General features: G+C 39.0%; 2 protein-coding genes across 5 annotated transcripts; one reads left to right on the forward strand and one right to left on the reverse strand.

Annotated features, from left to right (window-relative positions):
* Positions 1-372: 372 nt before the first annotated feature.
* Positions 373-6177, forward strand: selenou1a (selenoprotein U 1a). Of its 3 annotated transcripts, XM_053332831.1 has the most exons (7): positions 379-431; positions 2809-3060; positions 3796-3981; positions 4463-4554; positions 4667-4807; positions 5058-5222; positions 5317-6177. In XM_053332831.1, the coding sequence occupies exons 2-7, from the start codon at positions 2859-2861 to the stop codon at positions 5410-5412; spliced, it is 882 nt and encodes a 293-aa protein (XP_053188806.1). In that variant the 5' UTR covers positions 379-431; positions 2809-2858; the 3' UTR covers positions 5413-6177. The 3 variants fall into 3 exon arrangements, with proteins under 3 accessions (XP_053188808.1, XP_053188806.1, XP_053188807.1); XM_053332833.1 differs by lacking the exon at positions 2809-3060 and having other exon boundaries at positions 373-431; XM_053332832.1 differs by lacking the exons at positions 379-431; positions 2809-3060 and adding an exon at positions 2269-2290.
* A 3590-nt stretch (positions 6178-9767) lies between these two features.
* Positions 9768-18241, reverse strand: sfxn3 (sideroflexin 3). 2 transcript variants are annotated; one of them, XM_053332829.1, is made up of 11 exons: positions 18209-18241; positions 15965-16141; positions 15487-15657; positions 12452-12550; positions 11867-11942; positions 11648-11733; positions 11426-11553; positions 11005-11054; positions 10717-10766; positions 10573-10620; positions 9768-10462 (listed from the first exon to the last, which is right to left on the reverse strand). In XM_053332829.1, exons 2-11 carry the CDS (start codon positions 16126-16128, stop codon positions 10366-10368), a joined length of 969 nt encoding a protein of 322 aa, XP_053188804.1. In that variant the 5' UTR covers positions 16129-16141; positions 18209-18241; the 3' UTR covers positions 9768-10365. The 2 variants fall into 2 exon arrangements, with proteins under 2 accessions (XP_053188804.1, XP_053188803.1); XM_053332828.1 differs by lacking the exon at positions 18209-18241 and having other exon boundaries at positions 15965-16197.
* Positions 18242-19605: the final 1364 nt, after the last annotated feature.

A 19605-nucleotide genomic window follows, 5' to 3' on the forward strand; every position in this document is an offset into this window, starting at 1 on the left:
CAAAAAAGACACTTTTACTGCTTATTGCCTCAGGGTCTGCATATCTGGTCTTGATTCTATGATGTGATGGCCTCTTGTGTGTTTTAATGAAGATCTGTTTCCAAACTCTGTTGAGAGAGCAGCTCTGATGCTTGCACACAAACCCAACACTTCTAACAAACTGGCCTGATATGAGTGAGCATAAAGCGTTGAAGTTGTTTGTATTTACCAACACTGTAAACATCACAATCAACCAGTAATTCTCATTAAAACATTAACTGCATATTTACCTGTCCGTGTGTGTGTTGCTGTGCCACTTTAAAACGCTTTCCTTGTCAAAGTTGAACTATTCTTACTCGTTTAGTTTCCCTGAGCTCCGGCTCGATTAGTGCGCCTGCGCTGTAATCTGTTTAGATCAGCTAGAGAGGCTGCTGGTCGTTGCATTGAAACAGGTGAGTGTGCAATTTAGCGTCGCAATGTATTTAATTTTAACGGCAGCTATTTCACTTTATATCATATGCATGAACATGACCAGTTTTTTTCTTTTAGACTCAGTAAATCAAAGCTTTAGCCGAGGTAGCCACAGAGCTAACTGCTAACTTGTCGATCGGTTGTGACGTCACCGTCTCCGTCCCAACAGTGACAAGTGTTTAATAAATAGTTATAATCATAGACATATATACGTATATATGTCTATGGTTATAATCATTACCCTTTCAAAAACAACGTAGTCCTATTTAGTAAAAAATAAAATGAATCGTGGACAGTGGAGACAGCAGTTAATGTCATTGATTAACCATTCATCGATTATATCAAGGTCATCACCTGCATTATTGCTGCTGAAGGATCTGACAGGCTGTATTATTTTCCATAAACCAGATTATTAGTTATCTGAACCTGAACAGGTGTTTAAAACATTTATTAAAAATAACTTAAAGTTAAAAGTCCTGCATTCAAAATGTTACTCTTATTTATTTTATTGTATGAATAAGGACAGATGTTTCCAGACACAACACTTATTACAAAATGAGGGTGTAAACAGCTGCAGATTAAAATATAACTGAAGTAAAAGTACACAAGTATTATCATCAAAATGCAACCAGTAGATAAGTAAGTAAAACTGCTCCTCCCCTTCTGCAACTAACACATTATCAGTGAATCTGTTGATTATTTTCTTAATGAATTAGTTTTGTAGTCTATAAAATGTCAGACAATGGTGAAAAATGTCAATCTCAAAACTATAACAGTTATTGGTGGAGGAAGTAATCATAGCTTTTTTGAAGTAAAATGAAGTATTATCAGCCTTTAGTGTTTCATTATTATATATTAAACCATTCAGAATAGAATAGAATACAGTAGATCCTTTGTTGTCATTGTCACCAGTACAATGAAATTTAAAGTGCTCACCAGTCAGTGCATCATTCATAAATAAAACAAAAAGAAAAAAAGAAAAGAAAAGATAATCAATAAATACTATATATAAAAACAACCCAAGTATACCCACATAAGGTTACATTTTGTCATTGCACAGTTTCACAGTCAGTTGTAAACAGTATTACTTAATAATTCATTAGCAGCGTTGAGTGTAGTAATTGCTGTTTGTTTTAACTAATCTGAATCGTCTGCCTGATGGCATCAGTCCAAAAAGAGAGTGTCCAGGGTGAGAAGAGTCCTTTATAATGTTCTGCGCTTTTTTGATGTAACGGGAACTGTGTAGTTCTTCCAGTGTGGGTAGAGGGCAGCCGGCGATCTTTGGAGCCGTGTTGATGACCCTCTGGAGCGCTTTCCTCTGAGCCACTGTGCAGCTGGTGTACCATACTCAGTTATTATTACTGATGCATTAATATGTAAGCAGCATTCTAGTGTTGTATTTAATGGAGGAAAAGCTAAATCTATTTTCTGTATGTCAAGCTACATTAATTACTGTCCAGCTCTACTGCTGGGTATTAAGTCTAAGGCAACATATTTCAAAAGCTGATATTTGAGAGGAAAAAAGTACCTTAAAACTGAATTTATGTGCAGCATTAAATGAAAGTACTTGTTGAGCAACTCTGCAGCATGCTGGGCAACACCAGTGCTGACAGGTGTTTTCACTGCTGCACCGCAGACGCATTCAAGGAAGCTAGACTCTTCCTCGTATCACACACACTGATGTCTGTCTCCCATTGGTTGCTGCTCTTATCATTTAATCAGACTGTGGTCTCTGACTTTGAAAGAACTCAAAAGCATTTGCTTATTTACTTTTCGAGACCAGACGAGCTAAATCCCTGTTGAGGAAGTACGACTTTGTTTTTTTCGAAAGTGGAGACAAGTTAGTATATGACATTTATACTTCTAAGTTGTTTATATATATTAATTATATTTTATCCTTCTCATATTTAAAGTCATTTTTTAACTATGTAACATTTGCAACACTGGTCATTTTTAATTGACAATGCTTGAATATTTCTGTGCAGCCTATGACTCATCTTTTTGTGCTTTCGTTGTATTTTGGGTTGTGAGAGCTTAAGTTGCAAGGACAGGAAGTTTGTTTGCAGAAGGAGACAAGCTGCAGACATTCTGTACTTTACTTATTGTTTTATGGAGCTTATCATGATATTACACAATGCAGAGTGGGTAATAATTTACTGTACCTGGTCAGTTGGTTTAATGGCATGTATTGCATTTTAGTAATGAAATCAATTCAAAGAAAGTAAGATTTCAAGTTTTTTCCACTTAAATCTCTGAAATCAAATGCATGCTCCGAGACAGCAGGGCTTACGTTAGAGTTGGTCTGTATTGGCAGGTGGTTTACCTTTCACAGAAAATACTTTTCTTTCTTTCTTCCAGTGAAATCTTGAGAGTGTGTATAGTGAGAGAGTCAGACTTTTTCCATCGTCATGATGCTGGCTCTGTCCAGAGGTTCGACAGCAGCTTTGAGGTGGAGACTATCCCTGCGTTGCTCTGCCCTCTCTCTGGGGGGCTCTACCATGAGCAGCCAGACCTCCACCGCAGCCGGGCCCCTCTTTCTAAGAATCCAGGCTGCTCAGTTTCACCAAAGTAAAGCCAAAGCCAGTCCCAACCCAAACAAGCCCGCTTCAGGCAAGGACATACCTGAGTGCCTACACAGTTAGCTGTTCTCTGTCATAACCCAAATTTGAAGCTTGTTGTAGATTCAGTGTTGTAGTCGGTGCCTGTGCAGAGTGTTTCCTTGCTTTTCACCTGCATTGTGCTGATATGACTCCAGGTTTTCAGCACACTGTGAGAGTGTTTGAAAGTAGACAAAATAAATATGAAAATGTTTTGGTTTTCTTAGCCGTCCTTAGTAGGAAACAAAACCTTTGTATTTTGAAGAGATGGCAAACCTTATTTTTCCCTCTCTTCAGAGGTTTTACAGAGCATACAATAAACCACTAAAATAGATTTAATTGATAATAAATATAATAGTTAGTTACAGCCCTGCATTAAACTGCATAAATAGTGGTTTGCTATCTCAGAGTGACTCATTGTGATACATCACCTACACAGTCAACCACAATCTGTTTTCAGTAGCATCTTGTCATCTCGGTAAACATGTGAACTATTTAATTTCATGAATGAAGATTAGTCTAGAGTTAGCTGATAAGAAGCCATTGGGGTAAAAAACACAGCATGCACAGACTGATAAATCACAAAATAGGCGAGCTAGGTCTTGTTGGTCTGTAGAGGTTTGAGGTTTTCTTGTGTAAGAGGTAAGAGTGAAAGGGAGTTCTTTGCCGTGCTACCAACCAGTCTGCAGTGAAAAGAGGAATTTTTTTTTTTTGTGTCATGATTATTTATGTTTTTTTTCTGCCGCAGTGTCGTCGTCCGAGTCCTTGCTGCAGGGCGACCTGGTTGGGATGGGAATGTGGTCGCTGGGTCTAGGTGCTGTCGGAGCTGCTCTAGCTGGGATACTCCTGGCCAACACTGATCTGTGTCTCCCGAAAGCTGCCAAGGCATCGATGGAACATCTTGAAACCACTGACCTGCGCTCCACTGTAGACGGTACATAAACATCATCTGTCAAGATGTTCTGATTGGCTGAAGTAGCCCACTGATAAGTGTGTTTGTTGTAACTCTGGCTCTTGTGTCACAGTAATCCCATAAAGTGGAGAATTAACATCAGAACAAGAATCTGCCATTTGCAGTTTTCTTCATGGTTGCATGTTTGTATGCATTGTACATGCAGTGAATGAGGTCTTGTGTAGCATATAAGGCAAAGCTGCTTTTCAAAATCTGCTGGTATTACAGATTACATCACTGTAAAGGAACTTTAAGTGTGTGTTTGTTATTTGTAAAAAGCATATTCAGGATTTGAATGTTCCATGTGAGCGTGAAAGGCTTTTTTTTTAATATCTTCCACACTACTGCATACTGCTTTATTAAATTCCTCTTGCAATGTAATCAGTTTAAACTCTCCTTTTATCAGGAACATGTCAAGTTGGAGACTTGTTTTAAAAACATTTGCGTCTTGTTTCGTCTGCAGATGGTAACGTCATCAAGGCAAAGAGTCTGTGGGAGACGAATGGGGCTGTGATCATGGCTGTGCGGCGACCTGGATGATTTTTGTGCAGAGAGGTGATAGTAAATGTTTCTGAATGACTCAGAGTTGAAACTGACGCAGTGTATGAGTTACATTTTCCCTAATGGTGTATTCTTTCTCTCTCTCTCTCTCTCTCTCTCTTTCCAGGAGGCCTCTGAGCTGTCCTCTCTGAAGCCCCAGCTGGAAGAGCTCGGGGTCCCTCTGGTCGCTGTGGTGAAAGAGAATGTCGGCACAGAGATCGAGGACTTCAGACCGCACTTCGCTGGGGACATCTACATAGATGAAGAGGTTGGAAGTAGTAGACAGTGATGCTATCGAATCCCACTCACTTTGGTGATTAGTCTCACCATGAGGTCGACATTTTTGACTTTCAAGTGAAATGTCTTGACTAGTATTGGATGGATCACAATAAAACAGACAGACTGCAAATGAAGTGATCCATAAATAATTTGAGAAAGCAAAATGACATTAAGCCAGATTTTTTCTGCGTTTCTCTTCATCAGGCTCACTAAAATGTGACTTAACTGTGCGTTTGCAGAAACATTTCTATGGCCCGCTGCAGAGGAAGATGGGGGCTCTCGGTTTCATTCGCCTCGGCGTGTGGCAGAACTTCATGAGGGCCTGGAGGTCTGGTTACCAGGGAAACATGAACGGAGAGGGCTTCATCCTGGGTGCGGTGTTTGTCATCGGACCAGGAGACCAGGTAGCGTGGCGGACACTTAAACTACACTGAGATTCAGCTCAGTGGAGCTTCATAAAACATTGTCTGTATTTTAACCACATTTTATGGTTTGCAGGGAATTCTGCTGGAGCACCGTGAGAAGGAGTTTGGAGATAAAGTGGAGACTGCAGATGTTTTAGAGGCTGTCAAGAAGATTGTGCCACTGAAATAAGTTGTTTTTGGTACTGACTTTAAAATTTAAATAGACAAAGAGCAGGTACAGTTTTATTAGTTTATTTAGATCAAAGCTATAATTGAGTAATAATTACCATTCCTGACACGATGCTGTTGTCGTCCCTCACTTATATTATAATGACATTTAAGTCTGTTTGCATGAGCACATTTTGCACATTAACGCTTGGTAAAGAAAATGGAGCTGTGAAATGCAGGACAGTCAGTCATTACATGATTTGTCACTGAGCTTTTCCTCTTTACCTCTGCAGACACCTTCAATTTACTGTTTTTGAGACGGGTATTTAAAAAACAGAGATAGTAAGGCAGCATTTTCATTCAGGTACATCAATTTAAATGATTCAATTTAAAATCTCTTGAAATATTGTGCTCTTTATAGAACCACGTGTCATTTGTGTGTAGTTCTACTAACACCTAGCAATGGTACATTTTTAATAATACTCCTGTGTGTTACCTTCTCCTGATCCGACACCTGAACATACCTCCAACATGGCAGACGAGTGTGTGTGTGCTGTGTGTGTGACAATGACAACTTGACTCTAAACTCAACGCTGAGAGGAGCAGGTTTGATGCTCAAACACACTCAGGTTCACATATTTGTGGCCATGTTGAGGAGTGTTCGTGGTGTACGCAGAAGGTGTTGCTTGGGTGTGTGTGTGTGTGAGAGAGAGAGAGAGACTGTGTGTATCTGCACATGTGAATAGCAGCCACAGTGAATTCAAAAAAAGTAAATAAAGACCTCATCACCACATGTTGACTGTACTCCTGTGTGTTGATTTTTAAGATTTTATTGGTTCATTGGTGGTTTTGATAGCACAATGTATTAATGTGTTGGTGGTCGATTCTGAATAAGAGAGGCAAAATAACTAATATAACCAAGGTTTTTTCAATTCTGATTGGCTAGTACATAGATTTGAGCTTCTGCTTTAAACAATGACATCATGGAACATACATCCTGTTGAGTTGTACCCTGTACGTATTTCATGCATTTATATCAGTAGACAGTAGAATATTAGTCCAGTTTGTGTTTGATTGAAATGTATCAAGTCATATCAAGTTGTATCAAATTGTTCCCCAGCAGCACTACACATACATTAAACAAATAAGCAAAAACTAAATTTATAAACTAACTGATTCTAAACACAGATCTTTCTAGTAAATACATCTGACCATTATTAGAGCAACAGAAACACAGTATTAACATCTTCTATCTAAAATCTATTATGCAAATCTTGAATTTTCTGTCAGGCATCCACATTTAAATCATGAAACTTTGAATGATTTTACCCTCAGGCATTCAAAACAACCAAGCTGTTCATTTTAGGTAGATTTAGATATGTGTGTATGTAGTCAAAACAAACCATGTGACCAGCAGCATTTACCTTGCTGGTTGATAAAGTAGTCGTATCAGATCACAATGTGTGTGTAGTGTGATAAAAAGCTTTTCTACTAGAGCATTTATTTTTATCATTCATCCTTTAAGAGCAGAGGGGTGAAGAAATAGTGTAAAAAATACAAGATGACAGGTTTGGACATTAACATTACATTTTTTTATTCTATTGCTCCGAGCAAAATACATTTCACATCAAGGAAATATATTTCAACACCATACAAAATGAAGGGAGAGAACGCTGGAACCAACAGTAACAACTATATGTATGTAAGTTGTATGTACATGAAATGACCTTCAGACATTCATGGAGTGTAACAATAACACAGATTGTCTTTACATTTGTGCCTTCAGTATGAAAACATGTAACTTTTTTTTAATTATGGCATGCATGTGACTATAAATCTGAGTTCTCCACCAGTGTGCCAAATGTCACTGGTATTTTGTGCAGTAGAGTCAAGATTTTATTGAAATAAATATTAACTTTAACAAAAATCTAATATATATGTTAGGACTTTATTTAGATCATTTAATTTGGTGTGATGTTGATCAACTAACATGGTGGATGATCACTTCTGTAAAAAAAAATTAAGAGCATATTTTTGCATGAGAAAAGCAAAAAATAAGATCCATAAAATAAAGCTGGAACGAAAAGTTTAAAAGCTACACACTTCTCCTCCTCAGCACTGTACAATTCATACCCGTCTCATCTTTGGATAGATCTATGGGTGTTATGGTGGTACTGTCCAGTCAAATGCTGACAGAAATGTTTACAATTAGGTTCAAATGCTGAAAAAAAAACCCTCCAGTTTTGTTCTTGACACTTCTGCGTAAATTTCAAAAAGCAAAAACACAGAAAGGGAAAAGAGTAGCTGGTTATGAGTGGTGAAACCAAACCAGTCACAGAATGAATGTCTAATTAGCAGTAACATAACCATAGTTCAGTATTTAGTAGGATAAACATATACAATCCTCATTATACATTTTGAAAAGCAGCGGTTAATATGTCTGCTCTTTTTAAACAGCAACATAAATTCTAGTAGCTCCTACAGCACAGCAATGGTTATATAGTGCAGTTTGACCTTCAGCAGAAAAACACAGCACAGAATAATAATTATAATCAGCACTGATGACAGAAACAGATGTTTGGATGGTACACATATATCAAATATTAGAATGTAGTGGTGATACTAACTCTAAAACACTGTCCTGCAGTGCATCATGTCTCAGTGTAAGTAAAGCTGTTTGCTTACATGGATGATTCCTCCTCGCTGAGTACTCGGGGATTTAAACTAAATGTTTCTATGAAATATGAAAAACAACGGAGAGCAGCTGGAAGAAGAGTTTAATTCCAAAATGAGATATCCATCTTCTAAAAACAATATGTAGACATCCACACTTGCATATAGACTGCAGGTATGTCAGCGCAAACATGAATCAGCACTTTGGAATTAAACCGTTCTATGAATGCAGCCTGTGTAGAAAAGTTGATTGATAAAAAATGTAATAGTTGTGCAGTTGCTACAATCTCTTACCATCAGTTCCCTTTGAAAATTAACAACTGCACAACTTCCTGACACTCAGACTCTCGTGAAGCTATGGATGTTTGAATGAGATGAAATGAAAGTAAAAACATGGCCTGTACAATCTTACTGTTGGGTATAAATACCTTCTTTAAAAAAAAAAATCATCAACATAAACAAAACAACACTTCACACACAAGGAGCAATAGTTGGTTCTGGTTCTGTGACTGTGTTTACTGAATCAAGTTGTATCCAACTAGAGGAACACCCCTCTAATCTGATAACTCATTAACCCTTAAGCATGACGAGCACTCGCTCATGTGCAATAACTTACACACCCCTGTAACACCAACCGCTGACAACATTGTGTTCTGGTGTATAGGTGGAGCCACATGGCACACCTTTAAGTTAAATCTCTAAAATCCCTTATGCATATGTGCTCCATTTATTGTGCACCATGTATATATATATATATATATGTATGTATAAATATATTCAAAAAATATATACTTATTTTTGCATAATGCAGACAAACGACACTGGGATAAATATCAGCTGATTCTTCCTCAGTTACTACATAACCGCACTGGACAGCCATGTGTTTGGATTTGATCAGAGAAGCTCAAACTGTCCGCTTAACAAAGCAACAAAGACTGAGCACACAATTAGCTGCTGCTCTGACCTGTCACACAACATTAACCACTTTCATTTGGTACAGTGGGACAAATATGAGTCAAGTGCAAGATAATTGTGCAGATGGCTAGTTAGCCTCGCTCTTTTGCTTATCTCTGCATTTTCGACTTCCTTCAGCCAACCATATCATGTGTGCACAGTGGCAACGCCAAAATCAGAGTTACAAAGTTTTCACATGACAACAGCGATACATTACTGTCTGTGATTTGCATATCATTGCATTTCAACACAAAAATGGCCAAACTAAAAGAAATTTCGGATCCGTTTGCACCATTTTCTCTTAACAACATTTAGACACAATATAATATATTCTTCTCGAGCTGACACAACCACCAAACAAGCACCATCACCTACGACAATCAAAGAATTCATTAATGTGCCACATAACATTGCAACTAGTTCATAAAGAGATCGAAAATGATAAAAGGCCTTGAACGACAATCTGCCACTGCCATGGCAACAGTACATATACATATATATGTTGACCAAAATCATGCTTACTAGTGTTGTTGAACATACTCTTGTGATCTAGGAGTGTTTTTGCAGTGTAATTCCTACATATTTTCTTTGCCAAATCTGCCTAGCACCTCATTACCTTGTATAATAATATGAAGGGGTATAAGAACACTTAAAGGATAGTTAACGAGGAGGCAGAGCACAACAGAAGAAGGGTTGAACAATTTATAGCTAATCAAAGTACTGGTTTGTTCAGTGTAACAGGTCATTAATTCGAGGCAAGATGTCTTACATACTGTACTTGGTGTGTTATAAAATACCATTTCTCAAAACAGAGCAATGCAATGATCACTAGGCAAGAACTGGACAGAGGAAATCTAAGTGAGGGTGGACACAAGGCAAAAGATTATGTTACATTCAGAAGTAATGACATACAAGGCGTACAACCCTTCATTTTCAACTGGAGTTACACATAATTTATCAGAGGAAACAAAACTTGCCTGAACCTGAATGTAACATGTAAAGTGAGTGACTAAAACATTTATCAGTAACTTAATAAACTGCCACTGAGGCAGTAACGAGGAAGAAGAAGTGCCATGTATGGACAGAAAGAACTGTCAGTTATCCTTCTCAGAGTGTTTTGTTTTCTCTTCTGTGAATCATTTTTATCAGCAGCCTCCACTGTTACACCTGGAGTAAGCTTCAAGCAGTCAAATAAAAAACAAAAACAAATGCCGTACACAACAAAAAAAATGCATAAATAAAGTTGTTTTGCTCTCCCACTTGTGCCCACGGGACTATAGAAACGTGTATGTGTGTGTGGGTGTGTGCATGTCTTTTGCGTGTGTGCGTGTAAATGTGTTGGCTGGTCCTACAGGCCCTTGTTGAAGAAGACGGTTGTGGTGTTGGGACTGGTCTGTCGTATCCTCTCCTGCAGATCTGGTTCCAGCCCACTCACATTCATAGAGCTGCAAAGAGATGGATGAACACAATTTAAAAAGCTGCTACAGGAGACTTAAGCTTTCACATACAGGTATGACCCCACCCCTCCAAGGAGAGTGATGTAGCTGTGTGTTACCTCTTCTGTGGGAACAGGGCGCAGCACAGAGGGGTCGCAAACACCAGGCTGAAAACAAGATGGATGTTTGAGATGGGGTCACTTTTAACCAGATCCTTGCAATTCCTTCCATCACAGATGCTGCTGCTGGTGTAATTTACTTACCATAGACCAACAAGCCCAACCTGGACTGGAGCATTTAAAATGGGGAACCGCTGCAGGGAAATAAAAAAAAAAAAAAGCAGAACTGGAGTGAAACATTTTACATATTGGCTAGAGCTGCTGCAAACTGACATTTGCTTCAACAATAATGACACTGACTGCATAGACTGCCCACATATAGCAGAGAATGTATGAGTAACATGGAATGCAGTGGGATACTTTTTAGCCTCACAAAAACACCTTCACACCCAGTAAAAAACAGCATGACAGTCATGCATGCAGTGTGCTTACCTTCATGAAAGCTCTCTTTTCCAGAGCATTCATTATAACAGGTGGAATAGCTGTAACAGAAAAAGAAAACAGATCAGATAAAAACAAACATTTCAGGGTAAGAAATAATTCTATCTCTCATGCCAGTGTCATCAGTGTTCAGGATGATCAGTTTTCCATATAATATCATTAGGTGATTTTAGGCAGGTATGTTATATCATCACTGATCTACTTTGTGTTATACAACATTGCATATGGAGGTTGTAGCATTAGTCTTAACATATTTTGTAAAAATGTTTTAAGTTTTTATCATGTTTTAAGTGCAGGACTATCTTCTGTTTCTGACTGGGGAAAATAAAGTTTAAGTTGAGTTCATTTTTAAAATGTTTTTAGACCAACAAATAATTAGAGAAGCATATCTCAGCAGATATGTTGACATTACCCATGGCTGGCACTGCCATGCCGATCCTGGACACAACCACCTGCACGATTGCCTGTTTGGCAGCACTGGGAGACTCTCCTAGCCTGTTCTCATTCTCATCAAACACAGGGATACCGTACTTCAACTCCCTGGAAGGCAGAAAATAAAGCAGCTGTCACAGTTCCCTTAAAGCAGCTTGGTGAAAAAAGCAAATGTTTTTGATCATTATTTTAAAGACCTCACCTCTGTCTCATGAAGGGGATGTTAATACAGTTAGCAGCAGCAACAGCAGCAAACGGAACAAACCGGCTGACAATTGGTGGAAGACGCTGGAGAGGTGGGGCAGAATCAAAGACAACTACCATCAAATCTTTGCATAAATTAAGAAATGTAAATGTTGGTCAGTATGTCTGTATATGAGTCTTTTTATTTGCTTGAACTTATTTCTTTATTTAACTTTACCGCGGCTAGAGACTTGAGTCCAAGGGCTGTGACTACAGCTCCAGTAGTAGCACTGACGTAAGCTGCACCAAGCTGACTGCAAGAGGGCAGATGCATTAGACACATTTCCCACATAATTACCCACTTCCTCTTGCATTTTCACACATCATAAATAGTTTTATGGTGAAGCAGAAGAGGTCTGCAGCTAAGCATCTATCATCTACACTGGTGTGAAAAGTCATGCTATGTGTGACTCTATAAAAACATTTTTCCTCATGCTTGATCCATGATGATTTTATAAGCATTTGCATTTTCAGATGGCAACCCTCTCATTCTTTGTGAAAACATGCATTTGATGCATTTGATGCATTTCTGCAGCATCTAAAATGATGCATTTTGTAACTCAATGAAAATGTTGACCTGACATCAACCAGGAGCTCTGAACTTATGTCAGCATGGGTGCATGGTGACATAGGGCTGAACATGCTCAACAGTGGAACGTAATACCGCTGAGGGAAGGGGAGAGGACAGCAGCTCCCACCGCCTCCTTTACACACACTAGTTTAGAGGGAGGACAGGAATGATCTAGAGTGGAAGCCTCCCTACTTCACGGTCAATGGGGCATCTCCACTGCGGTTGGTGTAGTTGACAACAGCGTTGAAGGACTGGTTAACCCACTGCCAGAACACCACAGCCGGAGTAGTCCTGCAAACACGAGAGCACAGTGAGATTTCAAAGACTGAACTACAATTTTGTCACCATTTACACCGCAGCAAAGTAGTATGACAATTACAACACTGTGATTGTGGAGCAAACAGGTGCGTGTTAATTGTGATGAAGCTGTGTTTAAGGAGTGTTAAACATTCATATCCGGCACACTGCAACTACTCACAGTCATAACAAATACTTTAACTTCTACTTTCTTTAAACTTATCAATGAACCAGGCAGTCTGCCTTTTAATCACTACACGGTCAAGACATCTGTTCGCATTGTAAACCACTACAAACCACTGTGGCTACAGATATGCTCTGTTCTCTACTGTTCATAAATGTAGATCATTGAATCATAACACATAACACTTTTGTCTCAGAGGGTTTTACACTCAGTATAACATATAACACTATTTAACCGTACATCCTTGATTCTTGTTGCTGAGAAATTTACCAAATTTAAACTTTTTGGGGTTTTTTTTTTTATCCAGTAGGTCTCTCAGAAATAATCAGAGTACTTGTGTCTCAAGGCCTAAACAGTTCTTGTTATCACTCAAACCACAGGAACCTACAAGTCTTTTTGAGGTTTCCTGTCAGAAATGGGTCCCTGCACCATTGGTATGTGAAGATAAGATCCTGATGATGCCCTGCATGGCATACTGTGTGTGTGTGAGTGTGTGGGTGTTTGTGTTAAATGCTGACATGTATTGTAAAAGCACTATGTGGTCAGAGAGTAGAAAGACATTACTGTACATAAATGCAGTCCGTTTAGCAAATGGTCCAACGTAACCTTCTCGAGGGGACATAACTTGCTTTTTGTGATTTTCAGTACAGTTTAGATCAGAGTCCTGAGGAGCTGCAAACTGGAGCTAAATCATATGTTGTTGTTTTTTTTTTACTGTAAATCATACAAAGATATTCCTGCAGTAAATAATATACGACTGGAAATGTGCATTATAATGCCAGTATGTGTAAGAATTTGGCGCCCCCCAATGGTAGTATAAAATAGTATAAAAGTAACATTGTAAAAAGCAGTGCACCCGATGTTAGAAATTTTAGTCTGTAAAAGTCAAAAATAACATCACAAGTGACCAGAGTGATGTCTCAAAATCAATTATGAGTTTGACCATCATCCAAAAATTCCCAAAATAATAAAATCTAATGATGAGGAGAAGAAAGCAACCTGTCACATGTTTTAATCTCTAAATTTCTCTTGGTAAAAATCTCTCTTTACACTACATTAATCATCATCAATTGGAATCAATTCACTTTTTGTTGTTTAGAGTAACCTAGTTGTTTGATCCCTTTCACACATAAAGTAGGACAACATTATCAAATTGCTTTACTGACCACTAAACAGAGCAATGTATCATCTCCATTCAGTAGTGACTGGTATTTTTATTCTTTAAGAGGATTTTCACTCTGTGTGGGGATTAAATCTCTTTTTTAGTGCAGTGCTGTACGCTGTATTAAGGTTAAATTTACAGTCAGATGGAAACTGTTTGCAGCTGAGTGTTTCAGTTCCCTCATTGACCGTCCATTTTTCAAACTGAATGCAGCACCTCAGCAGCCAATCAAGAGAGGCGCTCCATTCTGCGCTTAGACACAAACTTTTTATTTCTCTGATATTTTCACACCACAAACGATGAGCAACAAAAAAATGAGAACACACATCTTGCATGCTTATGCAGGCAGGTTTATCAGTTTAGTGAAGGACGGCTGTGCTTGATTTGATTGTAAGTGCAATAATAAACCTGAATTTGCAACCACAATGCTGTCAAAACCTTCATTCACATGATTGGGTAGTCGAGTGGTTGCATGCCACATAATGGCAGCCACCCTGGTTCAAATCCTGATACTGACCTATGCTGCAGGTCATTCCCCTCTCTCTCTCACCCTGTTTCCTGCCGGCCTCTCTGCCAGCTACTGTACTTACAAATAAAAGCAAAAAAGCCCAAAAATAAATCTTAAAAAACAACTTTCATTTACACTCTGTTCTGCAGCCTCCATGATCATGGACTGAGAAAGAGGCAGCATAAAGGCATGAGGGAGAGCGCACAGTTATAGCACCACAAATAACATCATTCTGACGAAACAGTCAGAGTGACAAACGAGGGACACCTGCAGAATAGGAGGGGTGGAAAGTATGCTATGAACTTGCGCTCTCCCTCGTGCCTGTGCCTTTTTTTCTCCCTCTTTCTCCCAGCAGAGAATTAGGGAGGCTGTGGTGGAAATTATAAATGCATGTTCGACAGCATTCTGGTTGCAAATTCAAGAGGCTTATCTCTGCCTGGTTATCTCAGTTCCAGTAAAATCAAGCGCACCTACAGAGCAGCCCCCCCACACTAAACTGATATAACAGCTACATGAATCTCATATTTTGCCTGCAATACTGGTGTTATCATTTTTTTGTTGCTCATCATTTGTGATATGAAAATGTCAGAGAAATAAAAAGCTTGTGTCCTGGTATTAGTTTAGTTAATTCAAATGCACTGCAGGGCGTCTCTTTTGCCAGCTCCTGACAGCGCCAGCAGCCAGAGAGTTGATCACAATGGATGGCAGAAGAGGAGGTTGTAGAGACACTGGTTCACATCTGTTTAAACAGCAGTTTGTCGACTTCACTGCATGTTCAGAGCAGAAAACAGTCACTCTGCTGTCCTTCACTTCCATTATCTGGGACTCATTTTGAAAAAGCAATGACAGCCAATGGGGAACCTTCACCACTCAGCAGGCCAACCAATAGTGTAAGTTCACCACTCACTCACAGACAGCCATGGTAGGCTTGTCTGTGGCCAGTCAAGCCAAAAATTGCGGGATTAATATTTAATATCTAGGAATTCACATTTCACAATTTCACACCCTGACCATACACTGTCTAGATCATACCAAGTCCTGTTAAGCTTCGAGTTTTTATTAAACTTCTGCAGTACCTGTAGAAGGTGAGCATGCAGCCTGTGATGGACATGTTCATTGGCACCTGGGCAGACATCCGGCCAATCACAACCATCTTCTCCCCCGTGTCGGGGTGGAAGGCAGAGTCGTAGACGTACTTGGCTCTCCAGAGCTCATCTTCAGACAGGCCGGGCTTCACGACACCAGCTCTGAAAAATGTCACAGGGATGGAATATTCTGAACATAATATACAGCAGTCACACATACTCTACACACTGAAACATTTTGCAAGTATTTGAACAGATATGATATACAATTAATCATAAATTATCTATCCACAGTCCCCATTGAATACACTACCTATTAAAATCCCCATTATTGTATTATTGTAACACAATAAACATAGAAAATGTTTTTATGTTATTATGTTTTTTCTGTGCAAATGGGACAAATTGTCAGATCAATGCCTCACACCACCACACGATCCCTTATACTCCTTTTCAGTCCTCCATCTACCTGTAGTTCTCCACGATCACTCTGGCATCCTCCAGAGTCTCAGAGGACAGCAGGACGTTCCTGGGATCTGTGACCATGAAGAAGTGCTTGGCGCGCCCCATGAATGTGCCCTGGTCCCATCGTGGCTCTTTGATATTTATGCTGAGGGACAAATCTCCAGACATCCTTGCTTTCTTTCTATAGGAGAAATGTTTAATTAGTATGCATACCATTTTACTATTTTCAGAGTGATACATTTTGGAACAAATGTCTTATCATATGGATGAACAAACACTGACATGAGAACTTCAAAGAATAAAGGACCAAGGCAACGAATATGCAACTATCCAACAGTTTTTGACACTCTGTGCTCAGAGGGAACATTTCGGTCAACATCAAAAAGTTATGTGGTTTGATAACAGCCCCTTCCTCTGCTCTGTTAATAGTGCTGCTGCCGCAAGGAGCTGCAGTGAAACAAAGCCCCCTCCCCCATCATTTAACAATACAGAATCCAGTGCAACTACATACTGTGCGTTAATCTCTGAAACCATCCCCAAAGAATCTTGTTGCACAGGTTTACTTTACACCGATATGCTTTGCCCCTCACTTCATTTGAAAACATACATACAGCTAAAGATTGCTGTGTCACGTACTGTTTTCTTTTTGGATTGTTCGTTCTGGTGGAAGTATGTACCAGGTTGAGGCTGCGCTCACACTTTTATCAGCTGAGGCTGTGAGTACAAGATAAAAGGAAAGTATACGGAAAACAGCTTCAACAAAGTCAGCCAGCGCATTTGGTATGTTAGGGCAGAAACTGACAAGTATTTTCATTATTGATAAATGTGAATAATTATTGGTTTATTAACCATCTTATGGGTTGTGGACTGTTGGTTGGGATAAAACAAGACATTTGAGGAAACAGTGATCAACATCTTTCAATATTCTTGGGCCTTTTATAGCCCAAATGACAGGGGTGGGTATCAGTATTTTAGGTCTTTGAAATATCAACCAAAATAACCTAGTACCAAGTAGTATTGAATATTTTTCAGTCAAACTAAACCCGCATCTGTTCCCTTTTGTTCCTGGATCTAGAGACAATGCCCTCTATTGCAGCAGATACACCCCATATGGTCTGTACTGATAATCCCACATGAAATAATAAAGGTATCTGATGAAGTACTCTACTGGTATCAGTACTGGTATCATCATTTTTAAAATAATACCTATCTCTACAAATGACTAATCAATTAATCAAAAAAACAATAATCAACAGAGTAATCGATAGTTAAAATAATTGTAAGCTGCAGCCTCAGTTCAAGACAGAGACATATTCAGCTTCAAATCCTCAGATTTGAGGGTTAGGGTTAGGGGCAAAAGAAAATGTCATTTTTGCTTAAATTTAATTGATGATCAAGATATTTCCAGATTCATTTTCTGTCAACCAATTACTTGTTTCAGCTCTGCCTCCTTTATAAACATATAATATATGCACATACGACACTTCTATGGGTGACTAAATGACAGCATTTAGTCACCCAACTATTATAACAATGTAAAGTACGTTCTTAATTATGCAGCACTCATTCAGACAGACAATTTGCAAGGCCATAGCTCCATCTGGTAACATCTGTACTCTTCAGATGGATGAAGAAAACCCCTCCAGCACGAACAAGGGCGCGATAACACACCTGATATGGAGCATTCAAGGGCACAAACAGTTTGCACGCAATACTTTGCAAATTACTGTTTCTCCTCGTGATTAATGCACTTAATGTTGAGTGTCAAAACATGGCTGAAGAGCTGACTAACTATTGAGACAGCTAAACGGATTCAGTGTGTCACATTGTGTCATTTTGAGTAGCAGGTCAAAGAAACAGCGTGACACACATGGAGTGACAGATGGGATTGGGGGAAAGTCACGACACGCTGCTGTGCTTGGCTCCTGTCAGCAAAACGCTAGCTAACCATAATTCAATCTCACAGAAACGCGACATTAGTAATAACAGAAAACATCCACTAAATCAAACATTAAGATAGTCGGGACAATAAACAGCTTTTTCGCGCCATCAAAACAAAGGTTTGAACTCCTGTCTTGATAAACAAAAGTCAACCAGTTAGCTAGCCAGGGAGTTTACAAGCTAACACATATGCTAGCTGCTCAGTTAGCGTCACAAGGGCACAAACCTTTACGGAGTGAACATTAACTAAGTCAGATTGTCATTTAACTTCATTAAGGATGTGAACTGAGTCACCCCTGAGACGTACCTGGTCTGCTGTCTGTGTTTTTTGTAAATGTATGACCTCTCAATATCACAGCACCGCCGGGTGGACCTCTGCTGCCTTCTGGTACTCTTTCCAGTGTCGTAAAACACCGTCTCATGCATATGATAAATATGTCAGACTCAGGAATTATGTGTAGCCTGTACCAGGGGTGTCAAATTTATTTTAGTTCAAGCCAGAATCACATGCAGTCCAATTTGATTTTAAGTGGGCCGTAAAACCATTGCATAATAACCTACAAATTATATATAATATGTAATATAACTTTACCTAAAAAACAGATGAACACTTTGGGATGTCCTAAATTAAGTTAGTAGTGCAATTTCAACAATATTAGGACTCAGTCCTTTACAGATATGTTTTCACAGAAGCTGCTGATTGACAATATTTCGCATTATGTCCAATATATGATTGGTTTAATATGACCACAATACAGTCATTGTTTTCTCAGAGCACCGTATCCTGGTGAGGGTGGAACAACCTGTGTAGCAGCATTCAAATGAAGTAATGAAGTAGGCTCCTCACAGTTTAATTTGCTCCTGAAACCTGGCATCATACTTTGCGAAGTTATCCAGTGGGCCGGATTATATTTCTTGGCGAGCCGCATGTGTGACACCACTGGTGTATACATTATTTTCTGGCATACGTACTGAACACCTAGGATGGGTTGTTTGTAAAAATAGACTGAACAGACCAAATTTAAGAAAGTAAGTCAGCTCTTACAACGTATGCCAAACTAAATTATGTGCACAAATGATTAACATTCAGGGTAACTCTGCTGCAGTCATGCGGTCATATTGATGGCATGTAAATTGGTTCCCGGAATTCTGATGTTTCCATTAGCCTTTGAATGCAGCAGGCATACGGGGGGGCGGGACTAACAGCAGGGTTGTCATGGAGGATGTGAGTCGCTGGAAGCCCCTGCGCGTGGGTGGCAGACAACACGTGATTGGATAAAAACAGCTGACTCCAGCTCCAGGGTGTTTTATACCCCTTAAGACATCGTAACAGCAGTCAGTCGGTGAAGAAAAAGTAACATACATATCGTCAGTACGTGAAACTCAAATATTTAATGGAATATTTCAAAATGTTTGTTCACAGCATACAGCTAAGTAACAAATAGTTCTTATTCCAATATTTGTTTTGACTGCAGTCCTCCTATTCCAATAGACACGATTCATTCAAATATATTGTAGTCTAAATGTCTAAATATCCTAAGAAATAGGCTATGCGTTTTTGTTTTAATTTTTGTCACTACACTAAATGAATTCTTTGAGAGCAGTGACTATAAAATAGGACAAGAAAAAGATCTTGTAGTGATATATGTATTTATTGCTTGTATTATTCTTTAATTCTTATTTATGTTATGTGTAGTTTGGTTT

The sequence above is a fragment of the Scomber japonicus genome, chromosome 14 (genome assembly GCF_027409825.1).
Source record: "Scomber japonicus isolate fScoJap1 chromosome 14, fScoJap1.pri, whole genome shotgun sequence".
NCBI classification, from domain to species: domain Eukaryota; kingdom Metazoa; phylum Chordata; class Actinopteri; order Scombriformes; family Scombridae; genus Scomber; species Scomber japonicus.